General features: G+C 34.5%; 1 protein-coding gene across 1 annotated transcript in view; it reads right to left on the bottom strand.

Moving 5' to 3' along the window:
* The window catches only part of ADAMTS20 (ADAM metallopeptidase with thrombospondin type 1 motif 20), a gene marked incomplete at its 3' end in the record, with an annotated part of 187,940 nt that overhangs the window by 117,621 nt on the left and 49,816 nt on the right, over positions 1-20,503 (bottom strand). Inside the window, exons 4-7 of the mRNA XM_079715292.1 lie at positions 19,177-19,436; positions 5,061-5,144; positions 4,414-4,538; positions 3,044-3,084 (exon numbers count right to left, since the gene is read on the bottom strand). Of these exons, the coding sequence (XP_079571418.1) occupies positions 3,044-3,084; positions 4,414-4,538; positions 5,061-5,144; positions 19,177-19,436 (510 nt within the window). The remainder of the gene's footprint in view (positions 1-3,043; positions 3,085-4,413; positions 4,539-5,060; positions 5,145-19,176; positions 19,437-20,503) is intronic.

Below are 20,503 nucleotides of genomic sequence, written 5' to 3' on the forward strand. Positions count from 1 at the left end.
AGAAATCATGATGAATTTATACATACTTAGAATTTAGAATTTTAAATGACATGAAAAATACCTATCAAAATTTGTGGGACACAATAAAATGATACCTTGAAGTAAATAGATAGTCTTAAACAATAAAATTAGAAAAGAAAAAATCCTGGATGTTATTGAGCTAACAGTCAGTTTACATTATAAATAGAACAGCAGGAGTAAATTGGAAAGAAAAGGAAAGAGAGAGCAGAAATTAATGAAATAAAAATGAGATTGAAAGCAAAGATTTGATCCTTTAAACAGACAAATGCAATAGACAATATTCCAGTGAAATTGGGCCATTATAAAGAAGTGCAAATAGATAATATCAGAAATAAAACAAGGCAGAAGTATAGCTACTGACAGAACTTAAAAGAAAATGCTATGACAATAATTTAAACTAATTTTACTACTACTAAAAGAAATGGTCAGATATCTAGAAAAGCACACTTTTAAAATACCTTCAAGAATATTTTTCTAAAAGTTTGATTACCGTTGGAAAAATTAAATAGTTAAATATCTTCCACAAAGGAAAGATGAAACCCAGATGGTTTTCTAGGTGGGATCTCCCATGCTTTCAAGATATAGATCATTCCAACATTATATAAAATCTTCCAGAGAATGGGAAAAGAAATAATACACTTCCAACAAATTCTGTATGGTGAATAAAACCTTGGTATCAAAATTAGACAAATATAATAGAAGGAATATCATTTCACTCCTGAAAATATATGCATGGAATGGAATCTAGCAGTGTGTTTAAAAAAAAAAAAAAAAGGACAAACCTTGATCACATTTGGTTTAGTGCTACCAAACTCATAAAAGGAATTCACAGGATTAAATTAATCATATGATCATTTCAATATCTGAAAAATTTTTAATAAAAAAGCATACATTTTTTAAGTCTCAGAAAACTATGATGATAAGTTTATCTGCCAAGAACCTATGTCAAATATTATTCCTAATGGTGAAACTGCACAAGTATTCCTTTTAAAATCCAGGAAAAAAGGCTACCATCATCATTTCTATTCAACATTCAACAAGGTTTTTGTCTTGCTTTAAGACAAAAGAAAGAAAAAGAGAAAAACAAAAGAAAGTTATAAGGATTGAAGAAGAGGAAGAATAATAGCCATAATTCACAAGTGATATAAATATCCACAGGTAAATTATAAGGATTAATTAGAGTAATGAATCAGGTGGCTAGATTTAAAATCAATAATCCAAATAATCTAATGCATTTCTACCAATCAACATCATAGACCATACACTAATAAAAGAGGTAAATGAAAGTTGTGCATGACCAGCTTTGAAAGAAAATATTATACACTACTGAAAGAAATTTTAAAAAGACCTTCATAAATAGACAGATAATTGTTTTATAATGACTTGACATGCTGGTCTAAAATTTTTATGGAAGAGCAAAGGTCCAAGAATAGCCAAAATACTCTTGAAGAAAATTAGATGGAGTTATATACCCTATGAATTATGATGATTTATTATATAGCTATAAAATTTGAACTAATATGAAATTGGCACATGGACTAAATAAAAAGTATTGATTAATGAAACAACAGGATGATTTGCACGTGCCAGTGCAAACAGAAACTTTATATATGGCATTGCACATTCTAATGAAAGGAGGTGAACTAGTCAATGTGTGATCTGAGGAAACTGGACATCCACAGAGAAAAGGAACTTACAAAACTAGATCCCTATTTGATACCACATCAAAAAAATTATGCCAAACGGTTTATAGATTTAAATGTGAAAAGACAAATTTTTAAATATTTACAAGAAAACAGGATAATACACTCAGACTTTTGAGCTACAGAAGGCTCAGAAGGCTATAATTTCTTTAGTAAGATACAAAATTGCTAAACCTAAAATTATAAATTCAGCTACAGCATATATTTTCACACACACAAAACAATTAACACTAAGGAACAAATCATTAACAGATATTTGCAATACATATAAACCAAAAAGGGTTTGGGTATCAAGGAGTTACAAAGAACACTAAAAGGCAGTAAGAAAATGAAAAATACCACAGCAGAAAAATAGGCAATGTTTTTTTCATTTCTTTCATTCTTCTCTAAAAAGGAAATATAAATGACCAGTAAATACATAAAAAGATGTCCAAACTCATTAGTGACCAGGGAACTGAAAATTATTGCTATAATGAAATATATTAAATTTGGATTGGCAAAAATGAGAAATTTGAAGATCCTGGTATTAATAGTGATATAATCAAAATGAATGCTTATACACTATTGATTAAAGGTATAAATTGGTACCACTTTAGAAAATAATTTGGTATATCTTATAAAGTTAAACATGAGCACATTTAATGGCATGCAATTCTAACCGTAGGAATATACCTTAGCTCTTATAATAAAGTTCATAATAGGAAACAGCTGGAATCAGCCCAAATATTCACTGACAATATAGATATGTGAACTGTGGATGAAATATTGTACAGCAGTGAAAATGCATGAACTAAAGCTCAAAAATAAGCAAAATCAAGCAATTTATTTTAGGAATATATACATATACAATAAAACTATTTTTCAAAAGATGGAAGGAACTGCCACATACAAAATTTATGCTATTGGTTACCTCTTGGGGAAGTGTGAGGGAGAGAATAAGGACTTAGCACAGGCCATAGAACAGTACCAATAAATTTCTAATTCTTAAATCTGGTGGTGGATTCATTACTATTTTTTTTTTTGCTTTAAATTTGCATATAAGTTTTTATGCACTATTTTGTACGGATCAACTATTACACCATAAAACACTTTAAAATGTCCAGCTCTGCATAGCACTTGATATTTAGAAATTAATTGGTACATAAATATTAGCTCTTATTCTTTAAAACTTAGAGCAGAATCAAATAATAGTGACACTAACCATTAATTAATAATCAAAATGATTAATGTGTAAATTAAAAGGAAGATAATCGAAACATCATTTTAAATAATTCAGTAAACAATTATATAAGCTATATTTTATTTACCAAATAACTTACCTAATGTGTCACATTTCTCTCTAGCTCCACAAATGTCTTCCCTTAAAACAAAAGATTTTGAAGCATTTTCAGAAATATTTTTGCAACATGCCAAAACAAAGATAAAGAAGCTTTAACTATGACATGACTATTACCCTAAACCTAGAGTAATGCACTATTTTTGCATATCAATAAGCAATAGGTGCTATATAAAAGTGATTGCTGTGAACAGCTGAAGCTTAACGAAGTTCAATGAAAAGCTTTCTAAGTGTATTTTTCTCCTCTCTGCCTTTATTTATGCAGTAGTATATGTAACATACTCTTGATGTTTCAATGCGTTTATGAACTTCAGCTATTATTCTCAGCTGCAAAATAATGATGTTCTCAGATGTTACCAAGTTGCTTAAATTTTTTCCTTCTTAAATTACTTAGTCCCTAAACATTCATTATGACAGTTCTCTAGTCTCCTCCCTCATGGTCTCCTCTTACAGCCCTTTTCCTCCCTCCCATCATTAATCTATTATCTTCCGTCTTTGCTGCTTGGCCTCTAACTATAACCCAGGGCAGAACCATGGATTGGTAATAGAATACTCTGCATAAATTTGAGTCAATTCTGTTTTAGTTTAGAAAAGAAATAAAGCACATGGACAATATGTCAGCTGTTTTACATGAACTAAAGGTTTTCATTTCAGGGTTCTAGAAAGCCAAAATTTCTCTGAGTCTGACCCTCAAGCAGAATTTTCCCCCTTGGCCAAGCAACCAACCAAAACAAACAACAAACTCAGGATCTAAATATCCTAGTAGCATGACTGTAGCTGAAACAAAGATGTGAATTAACAATGTATAGTGGTACATGTAAAATGGATACTCATTTTATAATAGCAGCAGCTGCATATAAATAAATAGGTTTGAGAAAAACCCTAGCAAAAGCAGCCCAGTAATTAAGTCATGCATTGAGCATCAAAACAAGGAACAGATAGATATTTTTAAGTATAGGGAGTCCAAAATAAATTCAAAGGCTTTCTTTTACAAGCGATTTAAAGGTCAAGTTAGGGAAGAAACAAAACGTGTTCTCAGTTCCGTAACTATATTAATTTCCAAGTAATTTTCCTAATTCTTACTCTGTCACTAATATAATAAGGAAATTATCTTGTTTATGTCAAACCATTACTTAGCAACCTAACGTTGCTAATTTCCTAAGGAATCAGGCCAGTGTTCTGGTCTGAAAAAAACAGAAGAATGCTTTCATTCAATGGTATCTTTTGTAATACAAGTTCTCATAGAACGTTTCTAGGTATTATCGATAAACAATTAACGTAAGAAGTATTGGTGATCACGCAGGAGATAAAGGGTAAACAATTTCATTGTAAGGGTTATTTCTAGAACTGTACCTAGTGATAAGAACAGCAGTATCATGGTGGGATGGGTGGGCATCATCAAGAACATTCTGAGTTTGCTGCCATAAACAGAAGTTGCGTAACGTGGTAGCTGCATTAAAACTGATGACTGGTCCTTCCTACACACAAAAAATCAGCAATTTAATATTACGTCAAAACATTCATGGCCTTTTTCCTTCCAAGCCTGTCAGTGTTTATGCAATTCATTAAATAGCATTTTCACAGGCAAATGAAGAAGTGGTATCATCTCTCCCTCATATCTAAAACATATTTCAGCAATACTTAAAACACTGTGATCAAAACAGAATCAAATTAGACCTTCCAATATTTGGGATTGAAAAACTAACTTCTGAAAATTACTATATTTTAAATCTTTCAACAGTAGGATTATAAAAGTGAATACCTAAATGTTTTCAACCTTAAATTTTTAATTGCTTATTAATTTTTGTAACTTCCTCTGTTGTCATTCCATTTTGTTTCCATCACGACAGAAAAAGTTAACTCCACTCCTTTTCAAATCAAGTTTTGCAATATACATTTTTAAAATATCTCATTTCTAATAAGAGTTTCATGATCTCTCTCTATATTCCCGCTAAGAGCCTACTGCAGCTAGGATTACTACTTTTAGAACTGTTTCTTACCTGTTCATCATGAATTATAACTAATTTTACAATTACTATGTTTATAAGATTTCCAATACTTGAGTCCTTGTAGATCGCTGCAACCTGCAAGGAAAAAAATATAAGATTAGATGCCTAAAATGAATACCTTTTCTCAAAAGTAAATTGAAGCCAGTCTGAGCCACAGCATCAATTCTCCAATTTAGCTGCACACTGGAATCTCCTAGGTAGCTTTTCACAAATCCCTAAGCTCAGGCCACATCCCTTATCAATTAAATCAGAATCTTAAGGGCCGAGACCCAGGCATCAGCATCTTTTAAAATTCCCTGGCTTTTTATTGATTCCAATGTGAAGCCAAGTTTGAGAAACAGTATCCTAAATCTTGCTACTGAGATTCACTCATTGATCAGCTGCATCCGTATCACCTAGAGCTGATTAGAAATAAGGAATCTCAGGCCCCACCCTGGACAGGTGAGTCAGAATCTATATTTTAACAAGATCCTCGAGTGATCTGAACATGCATTAGAGCTTGGAAAATACTGTTCTAGATGATTCACCAAAAACTTCACTACATTCTGTGTCACAATCCACAATTTATGTGTCCACAATACACCATAAAAATAAATATATAAGGTTTACCTGTTCTTTTCTGGCAGTTTTACCTAATCTTTCTGCCATTATTGCATATTTTCAACTCTGAATATGCTTATGGTTTTTAATTGTTTAGCACACTAGAATCCATGGAGACAAATTCATCCAGAATCACACAAACAGCCATAGGAGAGGTCATGCTTCACAATCTGGTCTTTCATTCTCCAAAAATGGAGAATGCAATTCTAGGAGGCACTCTGCATGGGCTTATAGTGAAGGTGCCATCCAATTCACTAATTCATATCCTCATCTTGTAGCCACCATAGAGGCTTCCAGACAGCAGGAGTGTATTCCATGGCCAACACCTCTGCCTTGCACTCCTTATATCCTTTAGAAATAACCTTCTGGATCTGGGCCACCTGTGCCACGAAAATTGCTTCTGAAATGTGGATCACCATCTCCTGAACCACTGCCCAAACCAAGACAGCAGAATTGGAGGTGCTACTTCTCTTGTTTATTTAAATAATGTTCAGCAACTATTCCTTCTTTCGCTGGCTATAGACCCAAAGATAGAGAAGAGGACATGGTCCCTGACCTTGTGGAGCTTAACAGTTTCCTAGAAGTACCAGTAGTGGAGCCCTCACCCTATCAGCCAAAGTTGCTTCAAAACAATGAATAATATGACTGCTACTGTTGCTCCTAATGCCACACGGAGAAGCACCAGAGCCAGAGCCAAAAGCACCTCTGACCCTATAGGGTCAGCGTGAACTTAAATACACATTCGAGCACCTTTCCTATTGTTTTAGCTGTGCAGCCACAAATACAGGTTTGCTATCTTTATCTTCAGTGATACCTTTGGTTCTAGCATTTTTTGGCAAGTGATGGTCACCACAGTGGAGTTGAGAGTAAGTACAGTTAAGACAGGGACAGGCAGATGACTGGCTGTTTCAAGCTGGTCTGCTAGCACTGCAGTATTGCTCACTTTAAAATCGGAGCTGTGGAAATCTATGGCTGAATTGATTAATATATATTTTAAAAGTTGCATGGAAAATGAATATATATTGTAGAAAACAAATTATACCCATATTTGTGACTTCAGAGTTATCTCCTGATCATGTGAAGTTAACAGTAGTTGCTTTAACCAAGTCAAATTACAAGGTAGACAAAGTACCTCAAAGGTATGTACAAAGGCTCTTTTCCTCTAAAAATGAAAACCAGTTGTGAAGACTTGTCACAGGCCATCATGCATTGCCAGTAGCTCAGAGAAAAGAGCTTAGGTGCTGTAAAGTATCTAAATGGCTAATTACTCTACTCGTTGCCTGAAATATGTTGACTACAAATGATAATCTGGATATTGTAATATTAACTATAAAATATATAACCACAAAAATGTTTTCAGTTTCAGAAGGAAACAGACGTGGCACCTTTATTGAAAAGTGACCAACCTACCGGCTGGAATTTGGAAACATATTCCTCCCAGTGTTCTGACAGTATGTTTTAAAATATATTACTACAACAAAATTTCTTTAAAATGTAACATTAGGAAAAAGATCATTCAAATTATTATGTAAGATGGGCAATGTTATGAAGCAGAGTCCTACAAATTAAACAGGCCCAGGTTCAAATTCTAACTTCCACTTGTTGATAACACCTACTTATCAAGCTGCTATAAAGATTAAATGAGATGGTGTACAAAAAGCATTTAGATTAGGGCCTGGGTCATAGTGATCTATGATAGCTATTATTACTGCTTTCAAAAGAAAAGGCATATGTTATATATAATGCTAATTCTAGTTCATTTGTTTCAAATTTCAATAGTTACCATAGAATGGCAAACTGAAAGCAAAGGATCCAAGGGCAGTTTCATTCTTTCTTTCAATATTTATTGAATTATCTGTTGCCTGTCAAATACTGTGTTGCTTGCCTAATATACAAATGAATAAAGCATCATCTCTACCCTTAAAAAATTCAGTCTTCCAGGGGTAAAAGGTATAAAAACAGATGGTTCAGTTTAAATAATTATTCATATACGCCCAAAAAACCCCCTCAGGTTGGTATTTTGCTTTTACACTAAAATGGCATGTGTCTTCAAGAAGGTCATCTTGCTCATTTAATTGTATGCACCTCCTATTGTTTTATGTATTGACCTTTATAATCTATGTGCTCACACTCTATACATACATACCTTTTACAATATTTGGATATTTAGAGGTGCTTTTATTGAATAACTATTCAATTAAGCTGAATTGTGAATCAGGCAGATGAATGACCAGAAGGCCCACTTGTTACTTCAGAGGCTTTCCCAATTAGCATGCACAACATGCTTCTCTTATCCCTAAAACTACCACCCCATATTAGGTCACCATAATGGTAGGGTATCCATGTTTGCTACTTCCTCATAAATGCATAACTAGAAATAATATTTATCAAATGCTTACTATGTGTGTGATGTGATCTAAGTTTAAATGTATTAATTCATTTAGTAATTCTCACAACAAATCCTATGAGCCAGAAACTACTGTATCCATTTTACGGGTGAGAAAACTAAGGTACAGAGAAGTTAAGTAATGCACTCAAGGTTAGGTGTCTGGTAAGCAACGGAATAATTTCCATCCAAGGCAGTTTAGCTTCAGCTCTGACTACTATATCTGATCTTATGGAACTTCAACATTCTACCCTAAGTATTTCCCAATTAGCCCTTGGTACAAAAGTTATTTCAGAACCCTGATGTGGTGCATGCCCTAGCCCCTGACACTGTCCTGCTATAGTCACTTGAGCATGGCCTCAGAAGTCCTACACAGTCAGGAGACCTGGGTTTTAGTTCTAGCTCTTACCAGTTACAAGCCAGTTGTCTAACTCTAGAAATGGATGTATCTACTTTTTGTCTCAATACCACAACTACAGTGAGGCACTGAGCACCCTTGGTCACAGTGCCCTGGTGTGCTGGATTAGTATTTACCAGATGCTGTTGGGGAAGGGGTGTGAGAACATTGGTTTTAAAGAACAAAATCATTCCACAGTTTGAGAAAAGTTGAGTAAAAAAATTAAACAGATGCCTTCATAGAGTCTTGAATAGGCTAACATATACGCATAAATATTAAATCTACAAGAGAGGTATTACATGCAGCATCTCACACAACTACTTGGCCAAGTCCTCTGTTCCCCTTCATGGAACATGCTGAAGGACGAGTATCCCATCCCAGACTACACTGTAGGAACTGCTAGATTAGATTTCTAAGGTACCTTTTCTGTTTTATAAAACCATGGAATATTGTTAAATATTACTGTAATCACTCCACTTTAGAGTGCTATATATTAGAACATTCATGGATCCAGTTAAAGTGTATTCAATCTTTTATTCTTTTTTTATCTTTTTTAAAAATTTTATTTCATTTATTTTTTTATACAGCAGGTTCTTATTAGTTATCCATTTTATACATATTAGTGTATATATGTCAATCCCAACCTCCCAATTCATCCCACCACCAGCCCCACCACCACTTTTCCCCCTTGGTGTCCATACATTTGTCCTCTACATCTGTGTTTCTATTTCTGTCCTGCAAACTGGTTCATCTGTACCATTTTTCTAGGTTCCACGTATATGCGTTAATATACGATATTTGTTTTTCTCTTTCTGACTTACTTCACTCTGTATGATAGTCTCTAGATCCATCCACATCTCTACAAATGACCCAGTTTCGTTCCTTTTTATGGCTGAGTAATATTCCACTGTATATATGTACCACATCTTCTTTATCCATTCATCTGTTGATGGACACTTAGGTTCCTTCCATGACCTGGTTATTGTCAATAGTGCTGCAATGAACATTGGGGTGCATGTGTCTTTTTGAATTATGTTTTTTTCTGAGTATATGCCCAGTAGTGGGATTGCTGGGTCATATGGTAATTCTATTTTTAGTTTTTTAAGGAACCTCCATACTGTTCTCCATAGTGGCTGTATCAATTTACATTATCACCAACAGTGCAAGAGGGTTCCCTTTTCTCCACATCCTCTCCAGCATTTGTTGTTTGTAGATTTTCTGATGATGCCCATTCTAACTGGTGTGAGGTGATACCTCCCTGTAGTTTTGATTTGCATTTCTCTAACAATTAGTGATGTTGAGAGGTTTTCATTTGCTTCTTGGTCATCTGGAAGTCTTCTTTGGAGAAATGTCTATTTAAGTCTTCTGCCCATTTTTTGATTGGGTTGATTGTTTTTTTAATATTGAACTGCATGAGCTGTTTATATATTTTGTCTGTTGATTCATCTGCAAATATTTTCTCCCATTCTGAGGGTTGTCTTTTCATTGTTTATGGTTTCCTTTGCTCTGTAAAAGCTTTTAAGTATCATTAGATCCCATTTGTTTATTTTTGCTTTTATTTCCATTACTCTAGCTGATGGATCAAAAAAAGATCTTGCTGTGATTTATGTCAAAGAGTGTTCTTCCTATGTTTTCCTCTAAGAGTTTTATAGTGTCCAGTCTTACATTTAGGTCTCTAATCCATTTTGAGTTTATTTTTCTGTATGGTGTTAGGGAGTGTTCTAATTTCATTCTTTTACATGTAGCTATCCAGTTTTCCCAGCACCACTTATTGAAGAGACTGTCATTTCTCCATCCTTGCCTGCTTTGTCATAGATTAGTTGACCACAGGTGCGTGGGTTTATCTCTGGCCTTTCTATCCTGTTCCATTGATCTATATTTCTATTTTTGTGCCAGTACCATATTGTCTTGATTACTGTAGCTCTGTAGTATAATCTGAAGTCAGGTAGTCTGATTCCGCCAGCTCCGTTTTTTTCCCTCAAGGCTGCTTTGGCTATCCGGGGTCTTTTGTGTCTCCACACAAATTTTAAGATTTTTTGTTCTAGTTCAGTAAAAAATTGTCATTGGTAGTTTGATAGGGATTGCATTGAATCTGTAGATTGCTTTTTGTAGTATAGTCATTTTCACAATACTGATTCTTCCAATCCATGGTATTTCTCTCCATCTATTTGTATCATCTTTAATTTCTTTCAGCAGTGTCTTATAGTTTCCTGCATACAGGTCTTTTGTCTCTGTAGGTAGGTTTATTCCTAGGTATTTTATTCTTTTTGTTGCAGTGGTAAATGGGAGTGGTTCCTTAATTTCTCTTTCAGATTTTTCACCATTTGTGTATAGAAATGCAAGAGATTTCTGTGCATTAATTTTGTATCCTGCAACTTTACCAAATTCATTGATTAGCTCTAGGAGTTTTCTGGTGGCATCTTTAGGATTCTTTATGTATAGTCATGTCATCTGCAAACAGTGACAGTTTTACTTCTTCTTTTCCAATTTGTATTCCTTTTATTTCTTTTTCTTCTTTAATTGCCGTGGTAAAACTTCCAAAACTATGTTGAATAAGAGTGGTGAGAATGGGCACCTTTGTCTTGTTACTGATCTTTGAGGAAATGCTTTCAGCTGTTCACCATTCAGAATGATATTTGCTGTGTGTTTGTCATATATGGCCTTTATTATGTTGAGGTAGGTTCCCTCTATGACCACTTTCTGGAGAGTTTTTATCATAAATGGGTGTTGATTTTTGTCAAAAGCTTTTTTTGCATCTATTGAGATGATCATATGGTTTTATTCTTCAATTTGTTAATATGGTGTATCACAGTGATTGATTTGGGTATATTGAAGAATCCTTGCACCCCTCAGATAAATCCCACTTGATCATGGTGTATGATCCTTTTAATGTGTTGTTGGATTCTGTTTCCTAGTATTTTCTTGAGGATTTTTGCATCTATATTCATCAGTGATATTGGTCTGTAATTTTCTTTTTTTGTAGTATCCTTCTCTGGATTTGGTATCAGGGTGATGGTGGCCTCATGGAATGAGTTAGGAGTGTTCCTTCCTCTGCAATTTTGTGGAAAAGTTTGAGAAGGATGGGTGTTTGCTCTTCTCTAAATGTCTGATAGAAGTCACCTCTGAAGTCCACTGGTCCTGGACTTTTGTTTGTTGGAAGATGTTTAATCACAGTTTCAATTTCATTACTGGTGATTGGTCTGTTCATATTTTCTATTTCTTCCTGGTTCAGTCTTGGAAGGTTATATCCCTGTAAGAATTTGTCCATTTCTTCCAGTTTGTCCATTTTATTGGCATAGAGTTGCTTGTAGTAGTCTCAGGATGGTTTGTATTTCTGTGGTTTCTGTTATAACTTCTCCTTTTTCATTTCTAATTTTATTGATTTGAGTCCTCTCCCTCTTTTTCTTGATGAGTCTGGCTAATGGTTTATCAATTTTGTTTATCTTCTCCAAGAAGAAGCTTCTAGTTTTATTGATCTATTGTTTTCTTTGTTTCTATTTCATTTATTTCTGCTCTGATCTTTATGATTTCTTTCCTTCATCTAACTTTGGGTTTTGTTTGTTCTTCTTTCTCTAGTTCCTTTAGGTGTAAGGTTAGATTGTTTTGAGATTTTTCTTGTTTCTTGAGGTAGGCTCGTATTGCTATAAACTTCCCTCTTAGAACTGTTTTTGCTGCATCCCATAGGTTTTGGATCATCGTGTTTTCGTTGTAATTTGTCTCCAGGTATTTTTTGATTTATTCTTTGATTTCTTCAGTGAGCTTGGGTATTTAGTAATGTATTGTTTAGCCTCCATGTCTTTATGTTTTTTACGTTTTTTTCCCTGTAATTCATTTCTAATCTCATAATGTTGTGGTCAGAAAAGATGCTTGATATGATTTCAATTTTCTTAATTTACTGAGGTTTGATTTGTGATCCAAGATGTGATATATCCTGGAGAATGTTCCATGTGCACTTGAAAAGAAAGTGTAATCTGCTTTTTTTGGATGGAATGTCCTATAAATATCAATTACATCTAGCTGATCTATTGTGTCATTTAAAGCTTGTGTTTCCTTATTAATTTTCTATTTGGATGATCTGTCCATTGGTGTAAGTGAGGTGTTAAAGTCCCCCACTATTATTGTGTTACTGTCAATTTCCTCTTTTATAGCTGTTAGCAGTTGCCTTATGTATTGAGGTGTTCCTATGTTGGGTGCATATATATTTATAATTGTTATATCTTCTTCTTGGATTGATCCCTTGATCATTATGTAGTGTCCTTCCTTGTCTCTTGTAACGTTCTTTATTTTAAACTCGATTTTGTCTGATATGAGTATTGCTACTCCAGCTTTCTTTTGATTTCCATTTGCATGGAATGTGTTTTTCCATCCCGTCACTTTCAGTCTGTATGTGTCCCTAGGTCTAAAGTGGGTCTCTTGTAGACAGCATATATATGGGTCTTGTTTTTGTATCCATTCAGCGAGCCTGTGTCTTTTGGTTGGAGCATTTAATCCATTCACGTTTAAGGTAATTATCGACATGTATGTTCCTATGACCATTTTCTTAATTGTTATGGGTTTGTTTTTGTAGGTCCTTTTCTTCTCTTGTGTTTCCCACTTAGAGAAGTTCCTTTAGCATTTGTTGTAGGGCTGGATTGGTGGTGCTGAATTCTCTTAGGTTTTGCTTGTCTGTAAAGCTTTTTATTTCTCTGTCGAATCTGAATGAGGTCCTTGCCGGGTACAGTAACCTTCGTTGTAGGTTCTTCCCTTTCATCATTTTAAATATATCATGCCACTCCCTTCTGGCTTGTAGAGTTTCTGCTGAGAAATCAGCTGTTAATTTTATAGGAGTTCCCTCATATGTTATTTGTCATTTTTCCCTTGTTGCTTTGAATAATTTTTCTTTGTCTTTAATTTTTTCAATTTGATTACTATGTGTCCCCATGTGTTTCTCCTTGGGTTTATCCTGCCTGGGACTCTCTGCACTTCCTGGAATTGGGTGGCTATTTCCTTTCCCATGTTAGGGAAGTTTTCAAATATAATCTCTTCAAATATTTTCTCTGGTCTTTTCTCTCTCTCTCTTCCTTCTGGGACCCCTATAATGTGAATGTTGTTGCATTTAATGTTGTCTCAAAGGTCTCTTAGTCTGTCTTCATTTCTTTTCATTCTTTTTTCCTTATTCTGTTCTGCAGCAGTGAATTCCACCATTTTGCCTTTCAGGACACTTCTCCATTCTTTTGCCTCAGTTATTCTGCTACTGATTCCTTCTAGTGTAGTTTTCATTTCAGTTATTGTATTGTTCATCTCTGTTTGTTTGTTCTTTAATTCTTCTAGGTGTTTGTTCTTTAATTCTTCTAGGCCTTTGTTAAACATTTCTTGCATCTTCTCGATCTTTGCCTCCATTCTTTTTCTGAGGTCCTGGTTCGTCTTCACTATCATTACTCTGAATTCTTTTTCTGGAAGGTTGCCTATCTCCACTTCATTTAGTTGTTTTTCTGGGGTTTTATCTTGTTCCTTTGTCTGGTACATAGCCCTCTGCCTTTTCAACTTGTCTATCTTTTTGTGAATGTGGTTTTTGTTCCATAGGCTGCAGGATTGTAGTTCTTCTTGCTTCTGCTGTCTGCCCTCTGGTGGATGAGGCTATCTAAGAGGCTTGTGCAAGTTTTCTGATGAGAGGGATTGGTGGTGGGTGTAGCTGGCTGTTGCTCTGGTGGGCAGAGCTCAGTAAAAGTTTAATCCACTTGTCTGCTGATGGGTGTGTCTGGGTTCCCTCCCTGTTGGTTGTTTGGCCTGAGGAAACCCAACACTGGAGTCTACCTGGCTCTTCAGTGGGGCTAATGGTGGACTCTGGGAGGGCTCATACCAAGGAGTAGTTCCCAGAACTTCTGCTGCCAGTGTCCTTGTTCTCACAGTGAGCCACAGCCACCCCCCGCCTCTGCAGAAGACCCTCCAACACTAGCAGGTAGGTCTTGTTCAGTCTCCTATGGGGTCACTGCTCCTTCCCCTGGGTCCCGATGCTCACACTACTTTGTGTGTGCCCTCCAAGAGTGGAGCCTCTGTTTCGCCCAGTCCTGTCGAAGTCCTGCAGTCAAATCCTGCTAGCCTTCAAAGTCTGATTCTCTAGGAATTCTTCTCCCATTTCAGGACCCCCAGGTTGGGAAGCCTGACATGGGGCTCAGAGCCTTCACTCCAGTTGGTGGACCTCTGTGGTATAAGTGTTCTCCAGTTTGTAAGTCACCCACCCAGCAGTTTTATTTTGATTGCGCTCCTCTTACCGTCTCATTGTGGCTTCTCCTTTGTCTTTGGATGCAGGGTATCTCTTTTGGTGAGTTCCAGTGTCTTCCTGTCGATGATTGTTCAGCAGTTAGTTGTGATTCTGGTGCTCCCGCAAGAGGGAGTGAGCGCATATCCTTCTACTCTGCTATCTTGAACCAGTCCCCCAATCTTTTATTCTTTAAGTATTTGTTTCCCTGGCATATAGAATTCATATTGATTTACAGTAGGTCTCATAAAATAGTAAACATTACTTCATAGATAATTACCAAAAGGAAAAGAAATGGTATGAATTGTTTAAATAGTTTAAGAAAATCCTAGGCAAAATAAAGTTCATGCAAAGCATGAAACAAATTATGTCACTAGTAACTGACCAACTATTTTGAAATAATTTCCAAATAGTGCTTCAGCAACTGTTCATAAATGGCATGTTTAGAGACCACCTTCTTTATTATTTTAGCCATTTTTAAAAATTAAGATAATTGACATATATCATTGTATTAGTTTTAGGAGTACAATGATTTGATATATGTACATATTGCAAAATAACAACTACAATAAGTTTGGTTAACATCTACCACCATACATAGTTGCAATTTTTTTTGTTATGATAAGAACTTTTCAGATCTACTCTCTTAGCAACTTTCAAATATACAGTGCAGCATTGTTAACTGTCGTCACCATGCTGTACATTACATCCCCAGGATTAACTTATCTTATAACTGTATATTTGTACCCTCTGACCACCTTCACCTTCAAAGTCATCTGTAGAGAACTGATTTTAACAAAGTGAACACATTTTGCTTACAGAGACCATTACTCTTATCAGAAAGATGTTTTCGTTTTTAAGTTAGAAAATGACATTCTGCATATGCACAAAGTAAATATGTGCAAAGAATTAAGAACAGAGAGAGCACTGAGTTGAAGGGAAAGGTAACATAAATGGTTGAACATAAAGTAAGAAAGTAAATCATTAGTTTTTATTTTAGTGTGGTCGAAAATTTTCCCCATCCTAAATAACATCAGTAAAAGCAACTCAAAGAATTGAAAGCAATGATATTAAGTCAGTGTAATGTAGGTTAGGCTTTCTAGTTGATAAGTGTCTCTAATAGCAACTGTGTTTTAATAAATAGGGCTAATTCCTGAGAATCAAATAATGCTCTTGAAATTTACATTATTAAATCTGTAGCAAGGTGAATAGCATCAAGTCAAACCTTTGTAAACCCAAAGGAATGCGGAGTTTTCTGACACAGTACTTCCAAGATTAATTAAACAGTAAGTCATTGCATATCAAAATAAATCTGTTGAAAAAATAATAATGCATGTAAAATTATATTTTAACCTGATCATGTCACCCCAATTCTCTAAGGATAAAAGTTTTGGAATAGCAAATAATTGAACATCTCTGCTCATTTAACACACACTTTTTTCATTAGATATACTATACACCACATATGTGCTCTTCCCAGCTAATTTTAATGTTATTTCCAGAAACTCTTTGAATAGAGATCACTAAGCTATTTTTGCAACATGAGTAAAGCACTCTAAAAGGTGAATTAAATCACACATTATTTCTATATCACTGCACTCAGATATTTTTAAACTGTTGAAAGCAAAGGAAAAGTTTGAGAAGAGAGCATAATTGTTTACTTTGTACAGGATGAGAAAGTGTAGATAATCCTCTTTCTAAATTTTGTTTATAATCGATCTGCTCAATACTGAAAACATTCAGCAGTTTCCCCCACTATATCTGGAGCTCAACACAGAAACTCTTTCATCACTTTGAACTTTTCTTTAAACGGCTCCCAATCATATCCCAAGTCCAAATCACATATTCATGTCTTTTTCCTAAATTACTATGATCAAAAAACATTACCAATATCTCAAGTGTGTGCTTGAAGTGCAGTTAATGCCTTTCTAAAAATTAGGACAAAATATGCAAAACTTGAATGCCTTCTTCTTCAACTGGAAACATCTGGGGACATTTATGTGGAGATAGTATTCCTCTTACTTCTTTAAAGCAATTTTGGAAATGGGCTTCACAAATGGAGATAAAACAAGTTGGATTAGATTTGACAATCTCTATGTAGTGTGACCAACTGTCCCAGTTTGCTCAGGACTAAGGGATTTCCAGAGTCATGAGACTTTTAATACTAAAATAAGAAAGCCCCAGGCAAAACAAGAGTCTGTCGACACTTTCTCCAAGTTTCCATTAACCTTTAACATGGTTTACATCTACAAATATATCTATGACCACTTTTTTTCATTAATAAAATAAAAATAACTGTCCAGAACCATAAAGTCGGCTGACTTTCTTGCGTCCTTATCTAAACATTCAACAAAAGAGAAAAAGAATAAAGAGAGCAAAAACCCCAGGTAATTTGAAGTCATCTGAAATTCAGCTTCTGAGGAGGAAAGAAAGTATGTATAAAACCAAGACTACCTCAAAAGACAGATTTACCCTCCTGAATTTTTCCTCCTGACCCATCTGTATTTGGAATGTTCCCCTATTCCTCAACCTGTGGCAGTATCTCCCTGTGAACGAAAGCCTAACACAAACCAACTGACTACATCTACAAACATCTTGTCTAAACTGAAATTGGCTCTCCTAGTGGGACTAAAATCTAGGAAATGGTATGTGCATGCAGTGGTCTTCTGTTTCAAGCAATCTCAGAAGCAGATTTACTTTCCATGAAGTCAGAAGATCGGCTTTGTCCTTGATGAACTCTTGCTTTAAAACTCCCATGGACACAAGGTACATCACAATATCTTCTAAACAGTGATTACATTGATTTTTATGTAAAATACAGAATGACAAAACTTTTCAGAGGATGGCATCATCACCAAAATTGTGTTGCTGAGAGTTATTTGAAAATTACTCTTGTGTTCCTTGACTTCTTCTAGTCATTACTTCCAAAGCACTGATATGGGAGTTGTCACTTAACATGCTACAAAACCTGTTGCATTTATAAAATCTAATATTTTCCTTCAGTATCTCTATCCCCTTCCCAGTTTTCTTAATGAGTATCTCCTTTAACCATTTAAAATTGCCAAGCTTATCCCACACTGTTCCATATAATTGATATAATTTCCTACATATCAGTCAGCATCCTCCATGTCAATGTTCTCATCAGAATCCCTTCATAATGAGCATGCCACATCCATATCTAGATAATTACTTCAGATTCGGAAGTTAAAAAGTCATCAGAATAAATCTGTATGTATAGCTCTGTTGTCATTTTAAAAATTCAATTCAAGTAAACAAAAGACATCTATACTGTACAAATTTAGGAAAATCATATTGGATCATCTCTGGTTTTTATCTGTTACAATGTCATTTATTCCGAAAAAAGTATTACTTTAATCACTTATTTACTCATTCTTTAACTAATGAGTGCCCATGTCATACCAGATACTGTGTTTAGGCAGCAGAGATCATGTATACTTAGCACTTATAAGAATTTAAGATAAAATATTATACGTAAGGAAAATAGCAAAGCCTTAGGATCTTTAAGTCACAATGAACTTAACTGGCAAGTTCTTGTTAAAGGAAATTTATAATAGCCTATATATGTGTCCTGGTCAAGTTTTTTCCACCAAGTAGGCCTGAATTCCCTACCTGTGAAAAGAGATACTTCTAGACATGAGATATATTCCAATATCCTGGATGTGTATAAATAGGGGACCATATAATTCATCAACTAAACAAAGATACTCCTGAGAATGAAAGAGGTACTTTTAGTAATTACTTCAAAACAGCAGGACTTAATCCAGCAATGTCCCAGACAGTAGGTATATGTGTGTATATATGTATATGGTTGCCTATATATGTGCATGTATATAGGACATAGAGTGCTACCACTAACACAGAACCGGTGTTCTTTACTGGCACTAGAATTCTGTTCTAACAATACTTGTACCACCATTGCTCAAAGAGATATTAACATCAGCTCAAAAGCTCTTATGGCGACTGTGATCTTACACTCCAAATTTGCTAAAGCAGCTCTATTAGTAATAGGTCATCCTTTTATTGCCATAATAGTTTTATAACTTAAAATATCATGTGTCCCAATTTGATTTGGCGAATGCAGTAGTAGTAAAATTAATATCCCCTCCTTCTGTGCAGAAATAAGATAAGGTTTAAAAATTCAGATTCAAAGGGCAAAAGATCAATTCTACTAAGATCTTCCCTGTCACTAGGGGGCAGAAGCCATTCATGTGATGAAGTAAAGATTCAAGAAATTTCTGTAAGTGGTTTGTTTCAAAGATTTTAGACTTTTTAGAAAACTGTCCAAGTAACAGAATGGGATACTTGCTATATACAGCTATTTAAACTAAATGTCAATGAAATATTTTTGGCTTAAATATAGACAATTTGCTTACATCTAAAGTTTGGGAAAACATTTTAATTAAATGTGAAAAAATATTATGTTAAACATTTTAGGAAATACAAAGGACCCATTAAGTTTACTTACAATTGACATTAGAGTTAGTACGTAGTGCTGCAAATTCTGTCCATGATGATGAACCATTTTAGCATCAGCTGTAACCATAACTTCCACGTATCTTGGATACGATAAAAAACGTTTTTTCCTGGAATGTAATTGACTTCTTTCATCTTTCAATGATATATTTTTTGAAGAGTCTCCTAAAACTATTTCCTCCTTTATATTAAGATCTTCATTCATGTCGCTGTAGTTATGAAAGGGTAAAGTGGTTTTCTTTATTTGAATTTCTGGTGGGGGAAGAATACAATAATGTGGATTCATTAAGTTGGAGGTGACTCAAAATACTGAACAGAATAGAATAACCAAAAATATTGAATACTTACACACCTGCTTCCAATATGAAATAAAAGGACAAAAAGAAATTATTTTAAAGTGTTATACCATATTATCATAAGCATTACTACTCATAGTAATATAATGTTCACATTTTCATAGACTGCACTAACAAAACTATATGTAAGTCTTATTTTAACAGCTATGACTATTCAAAACATATATTAACCACTGGGCAGAAAATAAAAACAAATCAAGGAGAACTTATGTTTTTTTCAGTAGGTAAATTGGGTCCTCAAGCCACTGATTGCATCTAATCTCATTACAGAGAAATATTTTGTAGGATGAAACTTCATAAAATACAGAAAAGAAACATATTTTTTATACAACATGTGAAGAGCACCAACGGAAAATGAACCCATATAACAAGAGACGGCTTTTCAAACCCAGAAAGTCAAAGGTTGATATAAATTGTATAATACTTGATTATATAAAATACCTGATCACTTTTATTACATTTGTTTATATATAAAAACAGTGTTAAAACTGCTGAAACCTTAGGGATATTATGGCAACTACTTGAAGTCCTATGCATTTATAAAAGTCACTTCTAAATTCTTATTTGTGCTAATGGAAAAAAATTCATAGGCAGCATGAGTGTTTGTCCTATTTCCTTCTCTTTAAATTTATTCCTCTACTCTCTTTCTTATTTTTCTCTTATAATTGTTTAGGGAAACTATTTAGAACAGAAAAATGGACCAAAGACATCAGGTAAGAAGAAATAAAAGGTCCTGAATAGCTCATAAAGCAAATCATCAATACCAAGATCAAGATTTAGTTGTACTATAAGGATTAGACAAAATATAAAACTATATTACAGAAATAATTCATTTCACTTAAAATTAGCAGCAATCCTATGGTTGTAAAAAAAAAGAAACAAAAGTCCTTGAACAATGTTTCCAAAGATGAACTACTTTTTCTCATTCTTAAAACCATCCTGCCTTTTAATGTTACTATGCTC

This window comes from Hyperoodon ampullatus, assembly GCF_949752795.1.
Source record: "Hyperoodon ampullatus genome assembly, chromosome: 11".
Lineage (NCBI taxonomy): Eukaryota > Metazoa > Chordata > Mammalia > Artiodactyla > Ziphiidae > Hyperoodon > Hyperoodon ampullatus.